Below are 15805 nucleotides of genomic sequence, written 5' to 3'. Positions count from 1 at the left end.
ACTCATCACATGTGAAACAGCAGACAATAGCTTCAAATTTTATATTGAAAAAGAAAAAAAAATGTTTATTTCCTTTGCAAAAATCCATATTGACTTGTATCTAAGCTAGTTTGGCCACGTGGACAGAAAACAGACAAAAAGGATCAAAGCATTTTGGATCGCCTTAGGTGATCTAAACAGGGCCAGGCTTATTGCTCGACAGGATCACCTGAGGTGATCCAAAGTGAGAAAATAAAGTAATCCCTCTAATTTTAGCTTGAATTCAAGCCAATGAGATAATCTAGACTTTTCTACGTTCAGCCTCTGGATAAACAGATTACATCTATTTCAACTTTTGCTAGTGCAAAACACCGATAAAGGGGAGAGAGAGGGGAAGTCCCCAAAAGCTTTACCAAGGTTAAAAAAAAAAAATAATCCATGCAAAACACTGATAAAGGGGAGCGAGAGGGGAAATCCCCAAAAGCTTTACCAAGTTTAAAGAAAAAAAATCCTGTTCTCCTAAATGGCTAAAAATAATGATGTTCTTTAGTCAAGAAATTGTTTTTGCATATTTCATTTATGATTATCACTCAAACAGCATTTTAAACTTTTTACTTTTTGTCCGAAACTGCAGTAAGAAGTTCCTTTTACCATTTTCTTTCTTTCACTGCTAAAGAAACCTGATCCCACTAAATGAACTTCAAGAATCATGAACTTTGCTTCTAGAACAATTTCTACCACTTAAGGACTCCCAATACTTATCTTGACAGAAATACATTAAATCAGTCTCTCTCCATAACAGTCAGATCTAGTAGGCCATCTCTTTGTTTCATCTAACTAAAAACTTGTGGGCAGAGGCCAGGGCTACTGTAGGAACACTCACACAAGGCATTTTTAAAAAGGTTTCTTCATACCTTAACAATGATGCTTTTTGAAAGTAGAAAAGCAATTTCTTTAGTTTTAAGTTCGTATTTGATGCTAGTGATAACTTCAGCTGAGCATCCTTTCTGCCAAATATTAATTAGCTGCCTATTCCTTGAACTCAAATCTCCACTATATTGCCCAATTCATGCCATTATCTATACCAGCTCATACTTACTAAGAAAATATAAAGATTTTACATACATGTATCATAGAATCATAGAATGGTTTGGGTTGGCAGGGACCTTAAAGATCATTGAGTTCCAACCCCCTGCCATGGGCAGGGACACCTCCCACCAGACCAGGTTGCCCAAAGCCCCATCCAGCCTGGCCTTGAACCCCTTCAGGGATGGGGCATCCAAAGCTTCTCTAGGCAACCTCTTCCACTGTCTCACCACCCTCACAGGAAAGAGTTTCTGTGTAGTATCCAATGTAAATCTCCCCTCTTTCAATTTAAAACCATTACCCGTCGTCCTATCACTCCACTCCCTGATCAGGAGTCCCCCCCATCTCTCCTGTAGCCCCTTCAGGTACTGGAAGGGGCTCTAAGGTCCCTCTGGAGCCTTCTCTTCTCCAGGCTGAACAACCCCTACTCTCTCAGCCTGTTTCCCTAAATATCTATATTTGGCTTAGGATACCACCTTCTGCTCAAAGGCAACCTATCCTTGCCCATGATCTTTAGAGTCAGAAGAAAGGGCAAAAAAGATGGGTTATAAGAGGTCTCATGGACAATGATTACTTTTCTTAAAATAATTCCATTATTTCTTCTATGGAGATACTACACAATTTCAAAGGTGTTGCAGTGCACAAAAGTTGCGCAACCTGAAATGGATAGAGTTAGCTACAATTAAAGGAAAAAAAGAAGGACACACAACAACACAGTATCTACTTTAAGAAATCTCAGAAACTTCAAAAAGTAAGAGCCTCACAAAAATAGAAAGTGAAACAAAGTGAAAACGGTTAGTTTCTGCAAATGCAGAACTGTCAAAGACATGAAGGCATAAAATAAAATAAATTCCATAAAATTATGAACAGTTTTGAAATGCACACTGCAGCAGCAGTTACTGCGGGTTTTTTTGCTTTTTCCAAAACAACTCATCACATGTGAAACAGCAGACAATGGCTTCAAATTTTATATTGAAAAAGAAAAAAAATGTTTCTACCACTTGATGACTTGTTTAAAAGCATCTACAAGCAAATAATTATTCTCAAGCAAACTCCTTAAAACCAGTAGTTTCCTCTAAAAAGACTGATAAACCATACATTTTGATGACATATCTGCAGGACGTGTGACATTTTTTTACTGAGAATTAAGCTTAGTGTATGTGTTTATATGTATTTCATAGATATGTAAATATTATATACACACACAGATACAAAATCCAGTACTTAAGTTTACTGAAGAAAGATTTAGTCATTAACTTCTGAGTTATCTTTCAGTACCCTGGCTTCCTCAGGCTATAAAATTTATCACCTGAGAGTTTTGTTTATTTCTTTAATCCACTGGTAATATTATATCTGCTATTTGCTACTTCCAGCACAATTTTCAGAGTCCTCTGAACTACAGCATCATCCCACCAACTTTAAGATGAAACTGCTTTGGATCCAGTGTAGTATTTTATCATTTAAAAGTACATGGCACCATCTAAAAGTTCCTAAATAAGCAACACTCCTAATTTAGATTTAAAAGTTACTTTAAAAAATATTAAGTTTGCAACCCAACTTTAGAATATTTTTACCCGAAACTGGACTAAATATAAAGAGAGACTCTAATTGCCTTATTAGGTCAGTTTACAAATGTGAAGGAATACAAGTGGAAGAAGCTAATTCACATTAGCTACCACAATTGCCAGGAGGAGTCCTCCAGTAACAGACACACTCAACAACTCAAGACTGAAAATTAATTTCCACATTGTCCCTAGTGATCAAGGCTGTTGTCTCTAACTACAGTCATGTCACATATCTTTGTGGAGTTATTTTGGTAAATTAAATACTGCGGTTAGAAGATTCCCATCCCTCTCCACCCCTGAAAAGAGTATTTTTTTTTCTCTATTAAAAAGGAGAAGGAAAGCTATAAAAAAGAACGTAGGCTCAGAAAGGAAAACCACATTGAGCTTTTCAGCTGTAATGTCAAACGGCACCTTGACTCCAAGTAGTACTGCAACCCGGAAAGCTCAACAGAAAGCCAACATAAATGCTTTTTCAAATTATACTGGCAATAGAAGAGGGTCTGCAAGAAGGAAGGTCCTTCCAGGTCAGGAAGGAAAGAAAATACATGCCAGTCAGCCTTACCTCAGTCCCTAAGACGGTTGTGAGCAACCAAAGTAGATTTATTGAGTTTAAATCATGTCTGACCACACCAACTGCTTTCTGTGATGAGGCGACTGATGTTAAGGACAAGGAGCAGGGCTTAGATGTTGTGTACCTTGTCTTCAGTAAGGCCTTTGACACAATATCCCTCAGCCTCCTTAACACCAAGTTGGTGAGGCATAGGCTAAATAAGTAAATAAGGTAAGTAAAAAATTGACTGGATTGCTGGACCCAGAGCCATGATCAATGGTGCAAAGTTCAGCAGGCAGCCAGTAACTAGGTGAGAACCCTCAATGATCAATACAGGGACCTACATCGTTTAATGTCTTCATTAACAACCCGGGTAATGGGACAGAGTGTACCCTCAGTAAGTTTGCACACAATATCAAATTGGGGTGAGCGCTCAAGGTGCTGGAGTCTCAGAGCTACTGTTCAGAGGGATGTCGACAGGCTAGAGAAAGGGATTAACAGGAACCTCATGAAATTCAGAAAAAAGTATAGACTTGCATATGGAGTAGAATAACCCTGGGCCACAATTCAATCTGGGAGCCAACCCTCTGGGAATCAGCTCTGCAGAAAGGCACCCAGGGGTGGGGTCCTGGCGGGCAGTAAGATGAACAGGAGTCAGTGGTGTGCCCTTGTAGCAAAGGCAGCCAACAGCATCCTACCCTCTATCAGCAAAAATGTCACCAGCAGGTCCAGCAAAGTGATCCTTCTCTTTTTGGACATATAAGACTACTCGTGTCAAGTTTTGGTCTCCTCATCACAATACAAATCTGTCTGGAAACCAACATACAGTATCCAATCCCACCACAAGGGATTCTGTGCCAAAACCAAAATAAATCCATATACTGAAGCCACATACTGGCTACTCTGGCCACCAAGGGAACAGTGGATTTAAAACGTTTATTGGTGCTCCCAATTAATATTCTAACCCCCTTTATGTGACTGGGAAATAACACAACTTTTAACAGTATTACCCCTCTCCTCCATGCCCTGGTGCTCACCTTCATTTTCAAACATAAGCAAAAGCAGTAGTCTCCCATACACCTTCTGCCAAAATAATAAAGGGCATCTACTGCCTGAACACTGGAATCCAAAGAAACATGTAGCAACATTAAATTCACTGATTTTAATACTCTGGGGGGTTGTTCTGTTCTTTTAATTTCAAGACCTCAACTAGTGCCACCACTATGAATCCAGCTCCAATGCTTGCAATGATCACCCCTTCACTATATCCAATTTCTCTTCTCAAAAACTTACTGACAGTTCCCCAACATTTTTTTTTTTTAAACCAGCACCATAATTAACAAACTACAAAATGAAACAGATGTAAAAGTAGAGGAGCCTCAATAATCAGATTATTCACCACAAAGGAACAGTTTTCAGCATCCAGATAACAGACAGATCCCAAGTTGCAAATACAGGGAATTTTCAAGAAGAAACTGAAATCCACTGACAGAAACCTAGCACCTTCCTCTGAAGACTGTTTCCTTCTTAAGTTTAAACTTGCTGCAGTTCTTTAAGTGTGGTAAGTTTTCTCCAGTAACAAAAATACAGAAACTCTGATACAACCACTATTTCACTACAAAATTCCCAGTAGTATCTGAGAGTACATCAGAACTCCTACAAGGCCAAATTTCCTATGAAGCATGCTTGCTGGATGAAGACAAAATAACTGTGAAAACAGATGTTATACAAAATGACTAAAACCTTTACAAAGCTCAAATAAGCCTCAAAACTTCCAGTTCCTTGCAACTGTTTTTCTGGGCAGAATATCATCCAGCTGCATAAAATAAAGCACGGGAAAGAGATTAGTTCAGTGTCTCCAAATTATTTAGTAGCCCACAAAGAACAGAACTTCTTTAATGAGCAGTTGATGCCTAACTCTTGGAAGAATGGACAGTGCCAACAAAAAAAAGCAGGACTTGAGGCTATGGCAAAAAAAATGCCTTTACTTAGGAGGGAAAAAAGTGTTTGAACATTATTGCTTTTTTCCAGTGGGATAGATGTAATGGGAATGATTCTGCCCCTCTACTCCATTCTGGTGAGACCCCACCTAGAGTATTACATCCAGCTCTGGGGACCTCAACATAAGAAGGACATGGAGCACCCTTTAGAGCAAGTCTAGAGGAAAGCCATGAAGATGCTCAGAGGGCTGGAGCATGGAGTCTCCTATGAAAACAGGCTGAGAGAGTTGGGGTTGTTCAGCCTGGAGAGGAGAAGGCTCCGGGGAGACCTTATAGCAGCCTTTCAGTACCTGAAGGGGGCTACAGGAGAGATGAGAAGGGACCTTATATCAGGGAGTGGAGCCATAGGATAAGGTGTAATGGTTTTAAACTGAAGGAGTGGAGATTTAGATTAGATCTTATGAAGAAATTGTTTACTGTGAGGGTGGTGAGACACTGGAACAGGTTGCTCAGAGAAGCTGTGGATGGAAGCATCCCTAGAAGCATTCAAGGCCTGGCTGGATGGGGCTTTGAGCAACATGGTCTAGTAGGAGGTGTCCCTGCCCAGGGCAGGGGCATTGGAACTTGATGATCTTTGAATGCCTTCCAACTCTTAACCATTCTGTGATCTCACAGAATCATATACTACCTCCTGCCCACTGCGACACTGAAGAGGGAAAGCAAGCATGAACATTTGCAAGTAAGGTCTACACAGAGAGACAGTTCTAGGAACTTAGTGGAACACTTGATTTTCAGACATCAGGGCATGGAATATTTCCAACAAATTTCAATGAATCTGGAGGGGACGCAGGGGGAAAGATACCACAGAAATGGTGCATTAATTCTTGCCACTAATACTTCAAGATTATAGACTGAAACTAATTATAGATTAAACTAATTAAATCATTCGAGTATCTAGCTCACAGGGCAAGTTTACAGAACATATATAAAATCCTCAATCGTTGCCACTTGCTCAACAACATCAACAACAAAAAAGAAAACTAACTGAAGAAGTGGAGCTGACTAACCTTACTCATGTAACGTTTCCTGGAGGCACAGATGCATTCAGAAGTCACAGAAGGAGTGATGACATTCCCTGCTTCCAAAAGGACAGGAGTTATTTTGGATATTGAGTCCCTTTGGATCTAAACAGAAGGAAATGCAGGAAAGCACTATGCACTTCCCTTGCACCAGGCCATACAGCTGCTGACTTGGCAACTTCTCCTGTGCTCCCACCCTCATGCCTCTCCAAAAGGCTGGTTCACCACGACAAAACAATTCCAGTTGCTGCTTAGCTACAAGACCTGATACAAGAAGCAGCGTCAATTGTGTCTGGTGGGAAGGAGAAAACCTCTTTAGTAGCAGCCCAAACTAGATCCAGTTAAGTCGAAAGTGAAATAATACTTTTAGTGTCTTAAATTCCTTTATGCACGTAGGGTATCTGAGGAAAAATACATGGCTGACCCAGTGACAGCAGCAGGAAAGCAAAGAGAAAGATATAAGAAAAGTACAGGAAGGAAACACACAAAAGTAACAAGTAATAAGCAAAAGAAGAACCATACTGACAGCAAGGTCTTGACAGCAGCAGGAAAGCAAAGAGAAAGATACAAGAAAAGTAGAGGAAGGAAACACACAAAAGCAACAAGTAATAAGCAAAAGAAGAACCTGACAGCAAGGTCTAGCATTTATAGACTAACTTAGGTGAACTATTCCACACAGCAGCAACACAATTACTTTGATCATTGGAAAACAGAAAAATGCTCTGCATAATGCATCAAAAAAATAGAAAACAGTTATGGGGCAAATCTCTAGAAATCCAGAGAAAAAAATTAAGAAGAGTACAAGTATAACATTATATCAAGATTATTAAAACAGAAAAATAATTTCAAATAGAAAAAAAAAGAGGGCATTGATCAAATAAAGCACAATTAAATAGTAATGGGCAACTGCAGACCATCATTAATTGAAGTATTCAATAAAGCAATGGAAGAGTTTAGAAACATTCACAAAATCATGAAGTTTGCCTTTGGTCTAACTGTTGCTAACTCGTAAGCTTCTCAAGAATTCTTTAAGAAGCTATAGTAGGACAACCGCCAGCTGAAAGAAACAAGACCAATACTATTTACAGTGCAGACCTTAAAACCAACAAAGAAATAAATAAGACTTATTTCAAAGTTTTAGTCACACGTACAAATTGAATTAACACAAGAACAAAGCACAAAAGAGAGAATGCAGAGAACGGTAAGACTGTAAGGCAAAGTGCTAGTACTCAATGCTCATAAACACACACAGCGAGGGTGAATTATCTTTAACCCAACTACTAGAGAGGACTCTAGAATAAAATGTTGACTCTGAAAACTATGGTAAGAGTGAAAATTTAAAATAAAGCCTTATTTGCATAACTGAGCATTATAAAAAAAATATAATCTTATCAAACAAATTAAAGTTATATTCACACAATGTTTTCCGCAAGAATTTTTAAATTATATGTAAGCAATAACCTCTAATAAGTAATTCCCATTTCATTGTATGTGCCATCAGATTAAATCTGCAATTGAGACATTAAATCCAAAGATTTTACATGATCTTTACATGATTTTACTTCACAAAGTTAATGAAATTTCTATTTGTTAGCACTGGGATCAGAAATACTAATTTGAGTACATAAACTATAGAAAAAAAAGTATTTTTCTTCCAAGTACGTTAAAAGAGGTTAGCTACCTCAATCAAACTTAGATTTCATTAAAAATTAAGATCTTTATCAGTAACAAATATGCCAAGATATACTGGGGGGATAAAACTTGGCATAGCATTTTAGGGAAAAAAGCTTTTAAAAAAATTGCACACCAAAATACAGATGCAATTACAAGCACAAATACTTCCTTCAGTGGATAAGGAATACACTTCATTATTACTGATCCTATTATTTTCAAGATATCACAAAAATCATTACCTATGCTTCAGAAAAGTAAGACGATACAATTTTATAAAATACAACATCTGGGAAAATTGAAAATAAAGAAAGTTTTGAGTTATTAAAAAGGACACAGAACGCCAAGGTTTAAGTGAGGAGGTACCACAGAAGAAAGGACTCAAAATTTAGAGACATCTCTCCTCAGTTTGCAGCACTTGCTAGAACAGGAGCACGGCAACGAGCAAAGCTTCATCACGTCTCCAAGTCAAACAGTTCCAAGTTTATTTGATGATCAGCAAAACTTTAAAGCAATCACTCTTTCTACAGTTGCACAGGTTGGACACTTGTTTCCTAAAGCATGTACACCACCAGGTTTTAAACTCTTTCGCACAGTCTGGAATGCCAAATGCTGAATACAGGATGACTGGGAACATCAGGTACATTCTTCCCCATGGTTTTTGGTACCAATTAAGAGCTATGAGAGAAATTACCCCATGTCTGAGGTGCTGTTTCACCATCAGTTGGTCAGCTGCAACAAGAATTTCACAGTGAGCTTCTAGAGTATTTTCTACTTGGCCTTGTCTGACAGCACCGACAGGAAGAGTGGAAAAGCAGAGCATCCTACAGGATATGTAGCAATTCAAACTTCCTGCTCAAGTTCGTTCCCTTACATCACAAGGGACAACCCAACCTACACGGCACCAGCAGGAGCCCTGAGCAGTTATTTCTCAGAACTGCAAAAATATACTGAAGAACAGGAATATGTGATCTTAAAATAGCGATATTTATGAAATAATAGCATTCTGAAACAAACAGATTTGATTAAAATAGAACTGGGATCACCTCATTCCTCCCAGAAGCATGGCATTAAGGGGCGAAAGGCAGAGGAACAGACATAAAAAATAAAAACCACACTGAAACAGAAGTACAGTTGCATTTAAGCAGCTAATACTCTTCAAAGTAAGCCCCCAAATTAAAGAACATTCTTGGAAAGAAAATGCGTAAAGCTCATCTTCCTACCCAAAACTCCAACTGCAATGGGATTTTGAATTAAGCATTTTAGACATCAATGTTATAGACAACAGGTACCTGTGAACTTTTAATTAGGCCATATTAGCCCTCACTTGAATAAACACAGCGCTATTTCTAACTGTGAAATAAAAAGCAGTTCTCGATGTTTAATATTTCTGATTATCAAAAATTCTTCTAACCAAGTCAAGTCACAGAAAGGACATCATACAGGCCATTTGATGCGGGATGGGACTTAATGGAAAGCAAGCAAGCAGAGATGGGTTTATCTCCTTCTCCTGCTGGCAACTGGTGGACTGACTCAATGGTGAGCTTCAAATCAAATTAGCGTTAACAAATCTTGTACCGACTGTCCAAGAAAATATGTAAAGCAGCAGAACTCCAGAAGTTTAAGGACCAATGGTGAAATAGGATCAAAATAAAATACTGACCTAACCACTATGGTCAAACTCTGTATTCTGTTCTGGGAAATCCCTGGATTTCCAGGGAATCCCACTTGAACAAAACTAGCTAAAAATTTGTGGGGCTTTTTAAACGTTTGTAAAATGTCAATGTTAAAATAAAAGAATATATGTGACTCGTGATGTTTTAACTGCAACAGTGAGATCACACCCCCTCCATGCAGGAGGCCAACCGACACCGTAACTTCTTCAGAAATCTACCTCCACTCTCTGAGGATTTTACAGCTACTTCTTCAGAGCAAGAATAAAATCTTTAACAGGCATTCCCAAATTCTGATAGGGTAGGAACTGACCTCTTTACCAAAATAAATGGCAGTTATAAAAGGAGTCCCCTAGTTGATCATATCTAGATCTATGCTTGCTTACATTAAACATAAGCGTCTATTTCACTTCGTATATAACCTCACAATTCCACAGTCACCATTTTAAGGTACAATACTATATAAATTCCGTAAACAAGGTTAGAGCGCTCTTGTTAAAACATTTCAGTATATTTACAACATGAAATAATGTCTCATTTTTTTCAATTCAGAAATCAGACGTTACTTATTGGGGTAAGGAAGGGAGAGGACAAGCAATTAAGCCCAAGATCACGATGCCTTGTACTTCTTGAAGTTTCTCTCCCATGTAACTGCAAGTGCCAACTGCAATTGATTTTTCTATTATTCCAGCCTTGGTGCTCTCAGCCAAGCAATGGTGAAAAGTGCTAATGGGACTTCAAAACATTAATTCTTTAAGCATTGCCATACAACACCAGCGGTTTCTTGTTTCTAACAATAGCGACTCTCCTAATGCTGGTTCAAATGCTTTGTCATCTTCGTAAGGGTGGGGAGAAAGGGACAAACATATTTGAAACAGAGATAATTCCCTAGAGTGCAACCAGACAGAGGAAATCAACATTTGGAGCTCCTTCAGCTATCTAACCAGACGACCTACTACTATTTTTATTGAACTGAGGAACTTTACACTTTTCTTCTTCCACACTGTTTTGAGGAATGGTCCAGACTGACTAAATTTTAGAGTCGTTACAGAACTCCACATTCAGCCTCAGCAGTTCAGGCACAACTTTACACTCTAAGAAAAGTTGCGAGTGTTTAGACACTAGTTTTTACTAACAGACAGCAAAATATTTAAAAACAAATATTAGGAACATATGATATCCATTCTTTGTAAAAGGCACATTCAGCCTCAGCAGTTCAGGCACAACTGTACGATCTAAGAAAAGTCGCAAGTGTTTAGACACTAGTTTTTACTAATAGACAGCAAAATATTTAAAAACAAATATTTGATTTTCCTAATTTTTCCATTTCTCACATAATTTTAACTGACACTCCACAGAATATGGAGTTATTAAAAGAGCTGTCATAGCAACAATCAGGGACACAAAGCAGACCAGTGATAGTGTGGACTTTGTTTACAGAATATATTGAAGGAGAAAAAGGGGCTTTTCACCTCCCAAGGGCCTGCAACTGATCCTCCAGCTAGTTCTCATCTGGCAAAACACTGGCACCAAAGCAAAGCCTCAGCATACAAGCTCCACAAAAGGACAGAAAATTAGTTTCTTTCCACACCCTGGCTAATTGTCTACACGCTTGAAGCTGTCTCTACCCGCAAAACATAGTTCAGTCACATGAAGCATCAGAGCAACCTTCCACAGCCACGTATCAAGGAACAGAAGAAATTAACAATGCTATAGTATACCAAGCAGTTAACTGTGTCCTGCATCTTTCAAAGCTCGACTAACATATACATTACAATGTGCTACTGTTTCAGTAAGGCTAATTCATTATTATTCTAAAGCAAGTTAAAACAAGCTGCTGAATCAACCTTTATTCTTAAAAATCAGGCTGATTTGCTTGGGTTTGCCCCAGGAACAGTTCTCAATGGTCAGTAGTTATCAAAGTTTAACAAAAAAAAATAATTTGTTAAACATCTCTCATTAAAAAAAATAAAGTAAAGCAAGTTAAAACAAGCTGCTGAATCAACCTTTATTCTTAAAAATCAGGCTGATTTGCTTGGGTTTGCTCCAAAAACAGTTCTCGATGGTCAGTAGTTATCAAAGTTTAACAAAAAAAAATAATTTGTTAAACATCTCTCATTAAAAAAAAAAAAGAAAAAAGTAGGCTGTTTAATAGAAAGGAAATACTACGTATAGTTAGTGAATTATCTTGACTGGCTGCAATAACAAGAAATACCAACATGTCAGAGCTCATTTTGTATGGCACATATTTAGTTGTGGAAAAGGGGGGAAAAAAAAAAAAGTTTTCCTACTTTGTCAAATTTCAAAAACCTTCTCAACTGTCACTAGTATTACAACAAAGTGCTCTTGCTAAGCCGAGAATTAAGTTGTCGAAAATTCAGCTGCTGATAAATTCAGAAGCAAGGCCTCACTAAGCTTCTCAAAGCAGTTTAATGAGCAAGGGAAAAAACTGGAATAAGAAACCTACCCCTTACTTCAGAAAAAGTGCCTTCTTTAGAAGCAACTCAGACTGCAAATGCTGACACAGCACAGGCCATCAATTTGAAAGACATTCTAAAACTTCTTGTAAACTAAGTCCTGACGAAATCCTATTTAATGTTTGTTCCCATCAGAATTTAAGATGGTATTGGACCAGCAAGAGCCAGAGCTGTAAAACACCAGCTGCCCCACTGTGGTCAGGGCAGTACAGTTGTTCCCACGCAAGAGTTGAGAATAGCAAAGGCAGTCTTCCGAAAACACAAGAGATGGACCATGGCAACTTGTGTCCATCGTGGCCTCACCAGACGAGAAAGTGCTGAAACGGTAAGTTGGGTGGAAACAGGCCACGTTGGATCTTGAAAGGCAAATGAGATGCCTGATGAACAAGAAAAGAGGAACAAGTGAAAAGACACAGAAAGGCCAACCCCAAAATAAGGCAACAATCGCTGCAGCAGGACTCTGAACGCAGGCAGACAGAACGGATTCAACCTGGCTGCAGAAATAAGTTCCGACAACCAAGATGATGAAAAATTGGGGAATAATGTTCGCTAATTAGGTAAATAATTATATGTTCTTGGCACCCAGCAACGATGACTTCTGATGCAACTAAAATAAGACAGCCTGCTCTAAGGGCCAAATAAAAAACACACAGTATTTTTTCCTGACGGGAAGTGCGATCTTCCCCTTAAAGTACTGATTACAAGGTCCTAATCCTAACTGCATCCACACAAAACTGCACTGAATCTGCTGGGGTCTGCATATATGGGTACAGTCAAAGGATGTAGGAAACTGATCTTCAGAAACTGCAAGTTATGATTTAACTGCATAATAACAATACATGTAGAACCAGATTCTGCCTTTTGCTTAAGAATAACATTGTCAGCATCCTTACATTATAGAACCAACAGTTATAGCGGAGGGAATTCTAAATTTTTAATGGTTTAGAAAAAAAAACATGACAGTGATCTTGGCCATTCTAGACAGAAGCAAACTACGTTAAGTCCACAAATACCCAGAGATTTTTTTTTTCTCATTTCACTATATGTTCTTAAATAAAATCATTACTTTGAGAGAGGGAAAGAAAACAACAGACTTATTAGCTGTCGAGTGTTCCCCCTCCTTCAAAGTTATTAAGATAAATTTAGGCAGCCTACAGACGTGCAGTTTCAACTACTGCCCTATTCTAATGTCAGTCTGCCATACATTCCAACTCAATTTAAACACACAAATAAAATTAAAAAAAGATAAAACAAGAGCTAGATTTAGGTGTTTATAGAATACTATACATATCTCAGTAGGCTTGAAGCAAACTTCATCTTCCTGCAAAGCACAGAAAGGGTTCACGGATGCAACTGCATGCAGTTTTCACAAGGTGTTTCAGCCAGCAAGTCACCATTGGAACACCCAAAAAAAGCACTCTGGAAAGGACTCCTCCTAGTTCCCATGCCAGGTGGGTCCTCTGACAGCCAAGAGCTGTTTGGTTTTTAGAAGAACTTCCCACAACTGCTTTTCAGGCAGACAAGCAAAGCGTGCAACTTTGCTAGACCCCTCCAAAATTTAAAGTCATCTCCTTGGCAGAGACCAAGCCTGGAATACTTTACCCTGAAGCATCTTGTCTACAGATATTTTATATACAGGAACTAGAAGTAAAGTACATCAGAATCCAGTCCTCCAGACACCAAGGTTAAGTATCCTAACTGGTCACCACACGCAGAAGCACCAGGTTTTACCTCAAAAAGCCAACGGAGCAAGTGTCATCCACACTGCTACACTAGTGTTTTTAGGAAAAAGAAAAAAAAAATTCCATTCTAGTACTACAAAGTGTCTTGGATAGGCACACACAGCCATCATCAAACAGAACAAACAGTCCAGTGTGAGGCACTGACCCAGAACGTTCTATGGCACCCTTAAAATAATCTAAATTGCTATGGCTAATGCTTACGCATCATACTCACCAACCCTATTTAATGGAGATTATCAACCCTAACTGCCCACCAAATACCCTTCATGCAAAAAATAGGTCATGTATTTTTACAGGTTTAACTCACTCGGCAAATTTTACCCTCCCTGAGAAATCTGAGAGCTCATAGCACCACAGAGCCGCTTTCCCAATGCCATGGAACTTCAAACTGATGCAAATTGAAAGCTTCAGGATACTTTTTTAAGCTATCATTCAGCCAAAGAAAGCTAAATTTTTCAAGTGTTAGGAAGCAAGCTTTCACCATTTGAGACTTAAGACAATTCAGTTCTGGACAAATAACCTTCAGTGCAGGATAAAACGACAAACTCTAAAACGCAGGTAACACAACCGTTGTGTTGGAGAAGTATCTGTATGCCAGACACCCCACTGACATCGTAAAAATAGAAAAATCAATCTTTGTAGAGAAAAACTGAGTACAGGGGAAGAGTCTCACTTCCAGCAACCAGAACAGCCAGCCAGACCCCCCCTTGAGAGCACCTTTGGACACAGGAGCCATTTCTGGCCCACACTGATCCCTCAGTACCTGCTTGCCTCAGGGCTCCGCTCTCCAGCCGCTCTGGGACAGAAACACCCTACCAGGGAGCGGCGAACAGAAGCGGCCAACTTCTACCAGCTACCTGCAACCACAAACTCCTGCATCAGCAACACTGCTGGGTTTAAACCCGTTTCAAGAAGAAAGCGAAGAGGGGAGCCCTGTGGGAGCTACCGCAGGGGAGGAGGCCGGAGGGGCTGAAGTGGGAGCCGGCGTTCGGGGCCCGGGTGGGGACATCTCTCCGCCGAGGCCTATGGCGGCGGGAGGGCCCCTCCTCACCAGGTGTGCTCCCCCACAACCGGGGCCGGCGGCGGCGAAGCACCCCCCGCCGTCCCTCACGGGGCGGCTGGCGGGCCCGCCCCTGCCGGCTGCCTCACGGAGCGGGCACGACCGGGCCGGGCTCCGCCACGGCCGCTGGAGTGTCTCCCTTCCCCGGCCCGGCCCTCCCTGCCCTACCGGGGAAACAGCGCCCGGCCCGGGGAGGAGGGAGGGGTGATAAGAGGGGCCCGGCACTGCCCTCCCCGGCCAAGGGGGCAGGCTGCCCGCTACCTCAGCGGCTCGGAGGCCCCGACGGAGGGCAAAACCTTCTCCCCGCCGTGGGCCGCGGCGCGCAGCCGCCCACCGGGGCGGGCGGACGGACGGAGAGCCGCTCCCTCCCCTCCGCTCCCCTCCCGCACCCCGCCGGCCGCGGCGGGGCTCTTACCTCTGCTAACATTATTACCCCGCTGCGCTGCGGCGCCTCGGCGGCTCTAGCCCCGCAGCATGGTTGAAGCCTCGGCGGCCACGCGGAAAGCTTCCCCTCCCCAACCCTGCGGGGAGGCGAGGCGAGAGCCGCCGGCCCCCTGCCGCCTCCCTCAGCGGCCGCCCGCCGCCCCCAGCCCCGCAGCCACCCTCGCAACTGGCTCGAGAGAGGTCGCCATCTTGGGGAAGCTACGTGCCACCGCCGCCGCCGCTCCCCGCCCGGCGCGGCCGCCCATTGGGGCTGCGGGACGCGGGGCCGCCCCTGCCGGGGCCGGCTCACGCCTCTCCCCGCCCCGCCGCGGCCCGACCGGACCTAACCGCTGCCTACCTGGGCCGGGGGGACCATCGGTAGCACCGGCCGCCCGTCTGTCAGGGTCCGGCGGGGGGGAAGGCGCTGAGGCACCGCGGTCGGGTGATGGCTGCGGGGGTGAGGGCCGGGGCCCGTCCCGCCCTGTCAGCGGCCCTGAGGCGCTGCGCGGCCCAAAGGGAGAAGTTGAGGGCAGCAGAACTTGAAATGTTGTTGTTAAAGC

At 41.6% G+C, this 15805-nt stretch overlaps 1 protein-coding gene across 2 annotated transcripts in view; it reads right to left on the bottom strand.

Annotated features, from left to right (window-relative positions):
• Positions 1-15453, bottom strand: part of SNX13 (sorting nexin 13) — a 72403-nt gene extending 56950 nt beyond the window's left edge. For both annotated transcript variants that reach the window (XM_014937815.1, XM_014937814.1), the window contains exon 1: positions 15238-15453. In XM_014937815.1, coding sequence (XP_014793301.1) covers positions 15238-15249 — 12 coding nt within the window. In that variant the 5' untranslated portion in view covers positions 15250-15453. The remainder of the gene's footprint in view (positions 1-15237) is intronic.
• Between the last annotated feature and the right edge of the window lie 352 nt (positions 15454-15805).

Source organism: Calidris pugnax, unplaced genomic scaffold (assembly GCF_001431845.1).
Source record: "Calidris pugnax isolate Ruff unplaced genomic scaffold, ASM143184v1 scaffold11, whole genome shotgun sequence".
Classification (NCBI taxonomy): Eukaryota; Metazoa; Chordata; class Aves; order Charadriiformes; family Scolopacidae; genus Calidris; species Calidris pugnax.
This window is presented reverse-complemented; position numbering and strand designations above follow the sequence as displayed.